The 13,383-nt window shown below is 33.7% G+C and overlaps 2 protein-coding genes across 2 annotated transcripts in view; one reads left to right on the top strand and one right to left on the bottom strand.

The window, feature by feature from the left end:
* Positions 1-13,383, top strand: part of gogo (golden goal) — a 235,284-nt gene that overhangs the window by 104,447 nt on the left and 117,454 nt on the right. The window lies entirely within an intron of this gene.
* On the bottom strand, positions 895-2,485 carry LOC135847723 (uncharacterized). Its single transcript, XM_065367389.1, has one exon. The coding sequence runs from the start codon at positions 2,203-2,205 to the stop codon at positions 940-942; it is 1,266 nt and encodes a 421-aa protein (XP_065223461.1). The 5' UTR covers positions 2,206-2,485; the 3' UTR covers positions 895-939.

Below are 13,383 nucleotides of genomic sequence, written 5' to 3'. Positions count from 1 at the left end.
GTTATGAGTGTGATTTTTATTAACTTTCTCATGAAATACGTCAGAAAGAGGTCAAAATAAAACAACTGAATAAATTTCAACTTTTTCTGATGTTTGGAATTAAAAATAGAATTTTTTCGAATTTTGATTTTTTTGAGATGAGTTCATTTCATTGAGTGAAGGGGTTTTTTCAATTTTTTAAACGGATATGTATAAATAGGGGTCAATGGGTCAACTTCACCAGTCAAAACTTCTTTTCATGTTTTAAATCAAAAAATCACATTTTTTCGAAAACTTTCAATTTTTTAAAATTGACTTTATGAAGGAATGCCATCCTAATTTTTTGATAATGTTGTTCAGAATAAAAAGTTGTCCATAAAATATTTTTTTCAGAATTTTTGAGAGTAGGAACAATATGAAAACCACGTTTTGAAACTTTTTTAGCTAATTTTTCGTACGAAAAAAAGTGGCAACACTGATTTTTATGACCCCCCCCCTTAATTATTGGAAAAAGTTCCATTTTGGTAGGTATCGCGGTTATCGAGTAATCCACTGCTGAAATGGATGGTATTTTAAATTCATTTAAAACTTTGACACCCCCTAGTAGCCTTTAAAAAAGGGCTAGAAGGCTGCGATTTGCGCTATTGGTCATCCCTTCAAAAGGTCTTTCCGCAGAAAAAATGTCAAAAAAATCGTAGACCCTCCCTTACCACTTCTTGGTCAAATTGACGTGGAATGAACCTACAGGGTATCCTAAAAATGATAAAATATAATTTTTTCTTAAATTTTAAAGAAAATTGTGCATTTTTTGAACCTGTTTCGTTTTTTTCTTAAGCTGCATCCTCCCGTGAAAATTTCCAAATTTCATTAGTAAAAGTAGGTACCTATTCATTATGCAAAAATGAATCATAAACAGACAAATGTATTTAATACTCAGATAATCCATAAAACATCGTTAATTTATGAACAAATGAATCCCCTATCGATCATATCTCCAAGTATATCTTTCAATGCTTGCGTACATTTCTTTCCACCAATACTTAAGCATAACTTGAATTGCATTTCTTCTGGTATCTCATTATATTTACCCTCATTGTATTTACGAGCGGTATCTGGATCAAAATCTTGAGGCAATGGAATGTTATTATCATGTGCAAACATGCTTTTTAAAAAAAAACTCGCCACCAAATATGCATAAAATGATCTACCCACAAAATCCGACATTATTGTACATTTAGATGGAATTTCATTTTCTGGAAACTTTCCCTTCAACGCCGTATAATATTCGTCGATTAATTTATCCCAATATTTGCTTCTCGTTTCTTGATCCGTATTAATGTATAACACAATGGCCAAATCAATCACAGGAGATGCATAACGGTAGGTGGCCATGTCGATCATGATTAGATCATCTGGAATATTATTTTTATATCGAAACATCAAATTATTTCTCAAATAATCCCCATGAGTGATTACTGATATAGGATTATCCCCATCACTGGTTAAAATTTTTCTGAAAGTATCATCAGCATTTTCTATCATTGTTTCGATACGAGATGCCAGCTGTGCATAGTCAGGATCTTGTAAAAGTAGTTCAAAGCCACGAGCTGCTAATATTTGTAATTCATTATGTAATGTTTCCTTGTTGACGAAGAGATTATTTTCTTGAAAAATACTGACCATTGGGTAGAATAAATCAGGCGCAGTATTTTTAGCTTTATAAGAATATGCGTGAAATTCGCCTAATTTACGCATCATCAATGTTAAATGCTCGCAATCGAGGAATGATTTTTTTTCACTCATTTTATATCCACGAGTTTTCACATTTTCAAAGATGATCGCTGATTTGTTTTGTTTCTGGTTAAACATCATTTCACCGTGATAAAATTTCGGAAAGAGCGATAAAAACGAATCATCGAAAGTTTCCAAAGTGGGAGCTATTTTTGTGTAAAAATTGATTTCATTAGCGAATGAAAATGAATTGAACTTGGAGGGTAAAACAGGCGAATCAGCGGTTAGTTTAATGAATAATGGAATCGATTTGTGAATGTTACCCTGTTGATCTGCGTACATAATATTCCCAAATAGTTGCTCGGATTGAAGCCCATCCAATTGGTGATTCTGAGGTTCTCTTTCGAATCCATGATAGGTGCTTTCTTCTCCGAAAATGTCCGCATTGTTTTTAAAAAAATTTAATAATATTTTCTCGATCCACGAATTATTCATTATAACAGCGATGAAAAAATATTTTCGAAGTGTGATCACTATATTACGTGAATTTGACTATTATTAAAAACTTCCCATAGCACTAAACTGATTTTCGTGTGGAATGGTAACAAGACCTTCCTTATACTTACATAATGCTATTGAAGCTGAAATTGAGTATAGGTACTTATTTTGAATCAATAGGTATTCAGAATTTCTGTCGTCAATGGCATCAGCCAAGTGTTGTATTAGTATTATCTTTCATTATAGGATGAGCAGGTATAGTCATTAAATATGTACGTTTTATTATCTTCTATTATCTTTGCATGTGTAGGTACTTTACTTACGTAGGAATTTCAAGTGCAATGCCAGCTCAATTGGAATTTTTTCTTGTAGTTTGTTAATAAATTATTTCAAGGTAAATTTTAATTAAAATGCGAGTAAAATCAGTTAATTTTAGTCGTAACGCTCGTAACGTGATAATGATGAAAATAGATACTTACATTAAAACATTTAAGATTCAGAAACTAAATGGCATCGATTGAATGCTCTAAAAAGTTCAACTACAACTCGAAATTCATCAGTTGTAATTTTGAGAGAGGAAGTATTTCAAAAATTTTTCTTATTTCATTCAAAGGAAAATGATAAGCAAAGAAAAGCAAAATGAAAAAATAAATTTTTGAGCAATTTTTTCTTTAAAAACTGAAAATGAGGATTTGTTGAAAAAAATCTCAAAATTTTCCGTTTTAATCGCAACGCAAAATGATTTTTATCTAATCAGATTCGACCTTCCTCAGATTGTAAGGTACAGGTATGGCCCAACCGCGTAAGGGGAAATTGCTAGAAGCTTCTCCATACCGGTTCTAATGTACTCTTCTCGAAAGAGGAGAAATAAGATCCACCTCTTTATGGTCAAGGTCTACGTGTTAACTCCCACGATGATCCGGGCGAGCGCCTCGACGGATCATCAGATGAGAAAGAAAGATGAGTTCGTTCAAGTCTTCCGAAGTGGTAACATCTTCTTAAGAGCCTTCTCGCGTCGTCGTTATGCACCGGACCAGAGGTCCAGTGTGGTGTCGCGGTTGTCGAATCTCCATCTTAATAGACCAAGTTCTTATTATTCGCGATGATAGGATCTAGTCAAGTGACATTCAACCCATTTAATTTAGGTTGTGCCGTACATTCTTCCCCCGTTGTAACCCCCTCGAGGGTTGATATAATTGATATTAACTTGTCCCCCGTTATGTCGTTGAGGGAATAAGGTATTTTCGACTTGTGGGTAACGAATCCGGACGTTACTCCGCGTGATCCAGTAAAAGTGCAGAGTAGGATATGTACACACCAATAAGGCCTAGTATTCGTGAGCCGTTCAGTAGGGGTGTGAAAGTGTATAGTGTTTTGCCGTAATTATCGTAAGATAATTGCCGCCCATTCTTTTCTGGGTTTTATGACGTGATCGTCATAAAATCATGTGCAGTAAGCCTAATCAGCTTACACAGACGCAAGGAATGATTTATCGCTCCTTCAATAGGGTAAGTATATAAATATTCTTACGCACCAGGCCTTACGCCTCTTGAGTGACATAATTCAGCTATTTCTCTAACACTAGTGTATAATAAATTGCCTAGTTGTACTTTGTACGTTAAATAGTTATTAATCCATATAACTCGTTGAGTATAAATTTGTATAATATGTAAAAATCAGAATAAAACAGAATGTACATATTATTCTAGAGGTGTTTCTTTATTTAAACCTCTTCTTTTTAATGATGAATAGTCGCCTAGGAACCATAGACACTCATTCTCTCGAGCTAGCAACGACCAGGGAAAATCTCCTTTCCCTGGGAGTAATTTTAAATTCATTCCCACGAACAAATTAGTCTATCCAATGCTATAAACGATGTATCTCACTATTACATTATCTAGCAATCCGTCCTAGGACCACTATTACAAGATCCAATTTGATCTGACCTGATCCATTCAAAACTGATCAGATCAAAGTTTTGATACGGATTTGATCAGTGTAGTCCTGATCAGCTCCAATAAAGAAAATCTGATTCTGAATAAAATTTGCTCTTTAAATCGCAGGGAAAAGAAATTTTATCTGATCAGATCCGACCTTCCTCACATCCAATTTGATCTGACCTCATCCATTCAGAACTGATCGGATCAGTTCAGACCTGATCAACTCCAATAAAGAAACCCTGATTGATTCTGATCAGATCCGAACATTTCTCAAATCCAATTTGATCTGACCTGATCCATTAAGAACTAATCAGATCAAAGTTTTGGTAGGATTAGATCAGTTTAGACCTGATCAGCTCCAATAAAGAAAACCTGATTCTTGATAAAATTTGCTCTGTTGATCACAGCGAAAAGAAATTTTATCTGATCAAATCCGACCTGCCTTAGATCCAATTTAACCTGACCTGATCCATTCAGAACTGATCAGATCAGTTCAGACCTGATCAGCTCCAATAAGGAAACCCGGTTTGATTCTGATCAGATCCGAACATTCCTCAAATCCATAATGATCTGACTGATCCAATCAGAACTGATCAGATCAATGTTTTAATAGAATTAGATCAGTTCAGATCTGATCAGCGTCAATAAGAAAACTCTGACCGAATCTGACCAGATACAAACATTCTCCAAATTCAATTTGATGTGACCTCAACTAATCAGAACCGATCAGATTAAAGTTTTGATCGGATCAGTCGATTTAAACTTGGTCAGTTTTAATCGGATTAGACCGGTTCAGACGTGATGATATCCAATAAGGGAATTCTGATTGCTTCTGATCAAATCCGTATGTGTTCCTGATGAAAGTTCATTTGGTCTGATTTAATCAGAAACTTAATAGATTAAAAAGGTTTTGATCAGATTACTCTTTTCAGACAGGATCAGTTCAGTTTGTATTGCACTAGAATAGCTCAGATCTGATCAGGCTTCATAGGAAACACCTGGTCGCATTTCTCATCAGATCCTAACATTCCCCAGGTCCACAGTTTGATCTGATATAATGTAATCAGTGTGATCACACAATATCGGATCAAATTGAACTGACCAGATAAAAGTATTGATTGGTTTCGCTTTTCATCATGTAAAAGAAAATTTCATCCAATTTGAGACTTTATTGATACATTTTAAATTATTGGTCAACTCAAATTGATTTTCTCGTGATAAAAAATTTGAATTTTTTCGATTTTCTGCCCCAAAAAAATGAAACAGGGACCTGTTCGTTCAATTCGCCATCGTGTGGTAACCTCAACTCACCAACATGAAAAATTCATTTCTATGCTCATTTTCAAACCGAATAGCCCACCTCACCTTTATGCAATATTGAACCTAAAATAATTCATTTCTGAATTTATTTCGTTTTAAATTACGACCCTCCCCCCTCGGTCATAAAAATACATCAACATTGAAACCCCACTAAGTACAGAAAACTAATCATCTCAGACGTATTAAATTGTACGGTATGTATAAGCAAAAACCTAATCCCAAAAAATATTGTCAATTTTGCAAATGAATTATTCCAAAGTCATCGCACCCGGTGTAGGTAACTTACAAGAATGAAAAATTCAAAAGCAAAAAAAAAAGAAATTCGCACCATTTTTTTGAAAAACTTGTCTCATTTCTTTTCACGAGTCGACTAAAAACAAAATGCGAAACATTACACCGCAATTCTCTCAATTCATCTTTTAAACCTCGTGAAATTTTTTCTCATTACTAAACGCTCGACTGTAAATTGCAAACCCCTTATCACCTTCGTCCGCATTCAACTCGTGTTAAATATATCGTAATAAACATACAAACACATGCACACTTCAACTCGTATCTCTACCTATACTAGCATTACCTACTCCATTTAGATAAATATTTTAAACATACTACGACGAGCTAGGCGATCTCTTTTCCTCTCACTCTGTCTCATTCTACATTCCTACTAAAGAATAATATCGTCATCTCGCAACGTGAAAATCAACCTATATACCTACAACTTGTGTATATGGGCTCACGTTTTGAATATTAATCAAGGTACGACGATGCAGAGTAAGGAGTAAAGTGTGGTAGCTTCAGAGCAAACTGAGCAAAAGCAATTACAGCTACTACATTCGGGTTAGAATTCAATACGAAAACGAGACGGAATTAAATGATAAAAATTACCCAACATTAAGCCTTCATTAACGTTATGATTGTCTTTGGAAAGGCAAGCAGCAAATGCATTCGTAGGTAGTATATAACTCAAAGGTAAACGTTACCGTTACCGTTGGTTGTACAAGCAAACACAACAACGGAAATCAAACTCGAAATAGTAAACGAAATTGCTCTGCTTGGAGCTCTTTGATATGCTAAACAGAAAACACCTTACCATTATGTTTTGCTAATTAAAAACAGGTATGTTTGCGCTTTGGCTTCATCTTATACATGCACAGTTTACACTACACACAGTAGGTACCTACACAGGACATTAGGACATTTAATTAAACTTTTTGCCAAAATTACGACTTACGAGAGCTAGGCAATGGCTCGTAAAAGCCTCTGGAGGTCATTGTGTGAAAATAAAAGAGACGAAATTCGATATTGGAATTATTTTTGTATTTTTTTTTATCGCAGTTGCGTTGCAAATGACATGCAAATATATCATTTTTTTCTCTCTTTGTAAAATATATTGAAAAAATATCGTATAAGATTCAACCATGTTATTATTTGCTCGGTTGCATTTAACTAAAAACAATACGATACTATAAAATTTCAATCCACGTTTACGACTTGAAAAAAAAACCGGAGCTTTGGCTGGAGTTGATTTGAAAAGTATATTTCGAGTTATCAAAGTGGAATTAACCAGGATTTTTTTTTGCTCGCTGTGTTTACGAATCGAAATATGTAGTAAATTCTGTACACAGATTGCGATAGCTAAATATTTCACGAGACTTTGAACCGAAATGACAATTTTTGCGGTCTTTGGTGGATCATTTTGTGGGTATTTTCATAGAATTGAATTTCAATCACGTATCATATAGCAAATTCGATATACGAAATCAATTTCCTGAAATCTAAAAACGTAAACGTTGCTAAGCTCGAAAGAATTCCTCAAACGTGTCTGGTCGTAAAACTCGAAGCAATTTTGTAAAACGTTCGAGGACACATCAGAGAATAAAATTTATAATCATAGCGAACGTATTATACCCAAACCACAAAACACTCATTAGGCTTCAGCTTCCACTAAGTGACCAACCATGGATCTCTGGAATTAATAATACAACACATAAGAATTTGCCAAACTGCAACCGAAGTTAATGCAAAATAACATTATACATCAAAGGGTGCCTCAACATATGAGGCCTTCTCCTCTAACGTACGAAAGGAATATAAAGGGAAAAAAACAACAACCATCGTAACACACCTTTGGGAATACTTCGTTCGTACACCTGAAAGGACCGAGTTGAAATTTAAATGAATTATGCATTGTTTCACAAGTTGAATCACCTTTGGGACACAAGTCGGGAGCTCTTGGCAACACTGCAGTAGTTGTAAGATTGCTATTTATTTCGCGAAATAACCAGGGCAACGGTACAGCAATAAACATTTTTTTTCCTCGACCAGTTTTTCTAACAAATATTCTTACTAAATTGCTTTATATCGAGGTAAGAAGTTAACAAGATTATAGAAAGTTTATTGTACTAGCTTGTGTTTCTGTTGTACTGTAAATAAGCTTTTATATGTGAACGCCTAAACCTAAATGCTCTCGTTTCCTTTTTTTTCTCTTTCTTCTTCATCGTTGTGCTTTTGTACGTCGCCGATATAAAATTAACGACTCATATGGTAACCCACTCGAGCGGAATTTTCTTTCGTTCGAATATCACTGGCGTGTTATGAACGATGAAAACGAGCAAAAGAGGAAATAATATTATTTACTCGCGTTTTACACGCTTTATTTGATAGTCAAGTTCATGGCGAATTTGCCTTGACAATAAACGTGAACACAGGGTGAAGTGAATCAGGTCAATGAAACGATATTAACCATAAAAAAGGATGTAAAATTTTAAATTATATTTATACAAGGTGATTTCGCAGTACTTTGCTTCCTACGGTAAAGCAAATAGGCAACCTATAAGGCATCGTGTTGTAGCAATTGCAGAATCAAATTATATTAAGGGGTGAGCGTAGGTATTACGAGTGTTCTGAATTTTCTCACGTTTTACATAACCGGAGTTATTACGGTTCTATGGATGGATTTTATTTCAGACGAGTCGAACTTTTTATATTTATTTTTCACTATCTTCGACTTGAAAAAAAAATACTTGCATACGCGTATTGATTGAATTGAAACAAGATTCTTTCTATAGTCAAATTCAGTTCAAATCTTTCAAGAACATCAATTATGTAAATACTTATCACCACTACCAGGGTAAAATTCTCAAAAAAAGTTTAAAAATCATGTAACCGGAGGTTTACTTGAATACTATTGACAATTGAAATTTTTTTCAGTGGTATTGTGTAGATACCAACTCGGGCATCACGTGCATATAGTTTAACAGCCCCCAACCCCCCTCCACTATGGGTCAAGTCCCCCCCAACCCTGAAAACTCCATCGTCGTGGCCTGTAATCAACTTCATCTTCAAAAATGAATTACACTATCACTTTTTCTGAAAAAAAAAAAAAAAAAAAAAAAAAAGGTTCATATTATTATATGATATGAGAGTAAATGACAGACCTGATATAAATTTTTGGAATGATACTTATACCCTGAAACCGAGGTCATAAAGTGATGTAACCAGTTTTTGGTCCATTGACGTGACCAATTTTTGTTAATTTTTTTCTGGCTCTCCTATTCGATTTTTTTAAAGGTGAAATGGGTACACTGTATCATTTTAGTGATAGTAGTGCTGCTCCCATTTCAAATCCATCAAGCAAATGCAGTTAACCAGTCTGCAAATTGTAATCTGTGAAAATTGTACTGATTTCCTTTTTTCGGATCCATCGCCGTGGCTTATCATTCTCACGTTTAAAAGAGACATTTTTTTTTCTTGAAAAAAAAAAGAAAATATTCAAATACTTAGTAAGTACTTGATGACCACAACTTTGAAAATTGAAAAATTATTGATTCTATTACCGGTAAAACAAATTTTAGTTCTTTTTTTCTTACGTCGTGGATAGTACAGTTTGGTATTTCGTCGTGGCTATCATGATTTTTTTTGTCCACGGCGAAGGAAAGTACCTACCTTATCATGTTTGAATACTCCCATTAAAATGAACCTGGTACCTACTTTGATGAACTTTTTGTGATCTAAAGCTACTAATAACTGCTCCAGTTATACCTATACCTACCCAAAAGTATGTAGTGAACAGCCTTTTTTTTTCAACATGTGACACCAATTTTTTTAAAGCCCCTCCCCCCGCCCCTATTGAAGATGACTTGGGCCTGAAGTCATTTTTGGGGTCCTGGGTATGCCTGGAATCAAGTCCCTTTTGAAAAAAATTCAAAAAAAGGTTTTCATTTTCGAAAAATTTTAGTACGTACTGAAATTTAAACTTTTTTTGAGAATTACCCACCACTAGTTGAATTCAATTTTGCCTTTAAACAAAGAGACGGGGGGGGGGAATCCCAGGGCAAAAATTGAATGAAGACGATCACTGGAGAAAATACAGGATCTGAACAGATCAAATCCGATCAAAACTACGATCTGATAAGATCTGATGTAATCATTTGATCCAAAAAATGTCTCAAACAAAACCGAACTGATCACCTATGAAGTCCTAAGCCGATCAAAACTTCAATCTGATCACTGATCAGTTCTGGTTAAATCAAGACTGGATATATGTGCGGATTTGATCAAGCTTCCCTTATTAGATCTGATCATAACTGAACCAATCCATAATCTTATCAAGTCTGAAAAAACTAATCAGACAAAATTTTCAACTGATCGGTTCAAATTAAATCAGATCAGCCATGAGATTACGAGTAGATACACATGATGGATCTGGTCAGATCTCATCAGATGCAATCACAAAAATTCCTCATTTTCGAATGTGCCCACGTGAAAAGCTGGAAATTATTGGCTTAAGTATCGTATATCTAATTTTTGACCACTTCAATCAATAATTGGTACTTATTTGGTGGTGAGTTTCCGGTCATTCTAGTCATAGCCTTCTGCGGATTTTAGTATTCTGTTTCAGAAAAATTGCCATCAAAAATAGGTTTTCAAAAATTGTCTCCACCGATTTAAATCCACAGTTTTTTGTCATCCTCCATCCTTCCATCACCAAGAACCAAATGCTTTCAGAACGTTTCGAGAATCTCAAGTTTTTATGAGTTCGGCTGTCACTTTGCTTAAATTAATTTTCCAAATGTTATGAAACTTAATGATACATGAGTCAATTATCGATAGGAAATTAAAAAAAAAACAAAAAAACTAATCTTTCAATTTATTTTTATTTGTTTTAGGTGAGTACAAATTTTCTTCGTAGAAGTAATGCGATAATATTTGTCATTGTTTAACGCCGACTTACGTGAGATAATCAGAGCTGGTAAGCCACGTTATGATTTTTTGTGAGGATCTCAGTGGTCTTTTCATAAATTATGTAGTATTAAATAACTAATTTATATTTCCAACCAAAATTGAATATTTTCCCTCCTTATTACACTTGGAATTCAAAATATTTTCTATTTTTATCAAATAAAGAAAAAAGTTCAATTATCTACAAACACAAACATAACAAAAAATCACACCGCAGTTAGGTTGCATTTACTCTCTTTCCCCCTCTTCAGTTAAACTTTTCAATTTTCCTACTCGTTTATTGTTTCACATCACTAATACAACTTTTCATAAATTAAAAAAAATTAAAAAAATTTCACCTTCTCATATTTTTTCTTATGGTTTTATTGACGTACAAAAATTGGCACCTCCCCTTCCCCTCCACAACTCACCTATCTAAATTTTGATAATCATTGGAAAAAATCAAAAAAAAATCGTGTGATTGAGTCGTTAGGTATGTTTTTTATGCTGCTGAGATCGGATTTAATTTTAATTTTTTGATGTGACCCGCCTGTCTCATCTTGATGCTTGTGATTGGAGAGGAAGACTGGAAAATTTCCTCGCTGCTGTGTTAAAAATACCAAAAAAACTAGGTAAACAACTAGGTAAACATTTTCTATTGGCAATTTTCGCAAACTTTTTTTTAATTTTAACCGTTTTGAGTTTACAGATGCTAGGATAAATTTTCATATTAGTTTTTTAAATGCTAGAAAAAGAATTATTTTGCTTTGAACCAACGAGAACAGATTCTAAATCACCTAAAGAGCTACGAAAAGAATTAAAACCAAGTTTATAAGGTCTAAATTATTCACTCGAGGCATTTTTTAACCACATTTTTTCAATTAATTTAGAAAATCAGCTGTAATCACTTCGATGCTCAAAAATAACTCGAGATAATCATCAATTGATTCTAAGAGTCAGAAATACTTGAATTGTAAATCTTTGAGTTTTATTCATTATAACTTAGATGAAATCTTTATGGTTTTTGAGGAATCAAAATTCAAATTTTCAAAAATCCACCAGAATAAAACAAAAATAAAAAAATGAAAATTGGAACCCAAAAATTACCTTGATTGTGTTTATATTCTTGGAATTTTTTTCCATTTTATTGGACTTGTCGATCTAAAAATTTTGAGCCAATAGGATGTTCACCTCACTTCACTAGGTAATCTAATTTTATTCACCCCAGACGGTGTTCTTAATTAAAAACATAATACTTATTACCTTTCATAAATTAAAAAAAAATCCATCATTCTATTTGTAGATGTATTTTATTCTATAATTCTTTCGAGATTAAACGATCAATTTGCTGATTAATTGATTGAATTGAAATACGTAAGTTCCTATACAAAGTGGCATGAGTTACGAGAAGAAACGAAGGCAAAAATTTTTTTCTTTGGCAAGGATGATGAGAAGAGGTGTTAAAATTTTGGGCATTGAAGGCCAAAAAAAAATTTCAACTTTCTATCGTGCAACAAGAACGAATAAAATCACCCATTGAAGAAGCATAGCATAAAAAGTGTGAATTACCTGCTATAAACATTGTATTTCTCACCTCGAAATAAAATTTTATTTTTTCAAATCAGATAATTTTTTTTTTTGAAAAAACATCAACCATACCTAATAAAATTTTTTCAATCTTTTCCTTCGAAGAATCTGTTTTACTTTCTCCTAAATATATTTTTTCACGTTTGAGGGAAAGCAAGTTGCCCTCAGCATCATCACAACATGAAACACGTTGAAAAGCATTCAAAAATCTGAGCTTGTAAAAACATTATTGGTAAAAGATGAATTTATCAAGTTAAACCTGCCAACTACATACTTATTTCATGTTTCAGATAAGTAAACACTGCAATTTCAAAAAAAAATCACAACTTTTGACATTTTTTCTCTCCAAAAAGTATGGCAGGTACGTGTATAGCTCACCCATTATGTATTTGCCCAATTAGTGGGCATGTTGTTCAAATACTTAACGCAATCCACTCCGATAATTTGTGATGGTCCGGTGTAATATGCGTTGTATTCAGTTCTCTATTAGGCGAGGTTAACAGGCACAATTCTTTGTGCCTTTGTGTGTGCGGGTAGTTTCTTCTCTGTTCTCGAATTGTTATCAATTCACAGACAAGTTATTTCGTGAGGTTTGTTCGGGATTCGATCTCCGGTTCCTGGCATGACGAGCGACTACTCGTGCCACGAGCCACCCTGCCATACATAATGTTTACACATTTTGATCAGTTATATGTATGTACTGTTTTCGAACAAGTAAAAAATAATTCTGTCTCTCCTCCTCTCTCTCCTTAAAAAAAATTAAAAATTGAACTGGATGCTCAATAAAGCTAGTACAGGAATAGTGAAGTAGAAATTTTAAATATTGTACTAGGTATTTTTTTCAGCCATTTGTAGGTATAAAAAATCGAATATAAAATATTAACCTCGTAATACATTTTAATAAATCTCTGGATGTGGTACATTTTTCAAAAAAAAAAATATCACATCGTCTCTACCCAATTTAAAAATTATTTCCAGTACGTAGCATAACTTTCCATCAAACCACACAATTTCTCAACTTGTTCTTATACCTATTCTCGATTCTCTTTGCGAATTTTCTAATACCTACTTATATTTCCAATGAAAAACACGTTCTACGTTTTTTTTT

The sequence above is a fragment of the Planococcus citri genome, chromosome 5 (genome assembly GCF_950023065.1).
Source record: "Planococcus citri chromosome 5, ihPlaCitr1.1, whole genome shotgun sequence".
Classification (NCBI taxonomy): domain Eukaryota; kingdom Metazoa; phylum Arthropoda; class Insecta; order Hemiptera; family Pseudococcidae; genus Planococcus; species Planococcus citri.
Note: the sequence above shows the minus strand (reverse complement) of the source record. Positions and strands in the feature narration are given on the sequence as shown.

What these genes read in the sequence shown, in the direction of transcription:
- LOC135847723 (XM_065367389.1), bottom strand. Translation starts at nt 2,205, where the DNA reads ATGAATAATTCGTGGATCGAGAAAATATTATTAAATTTTTTTAAAAAC.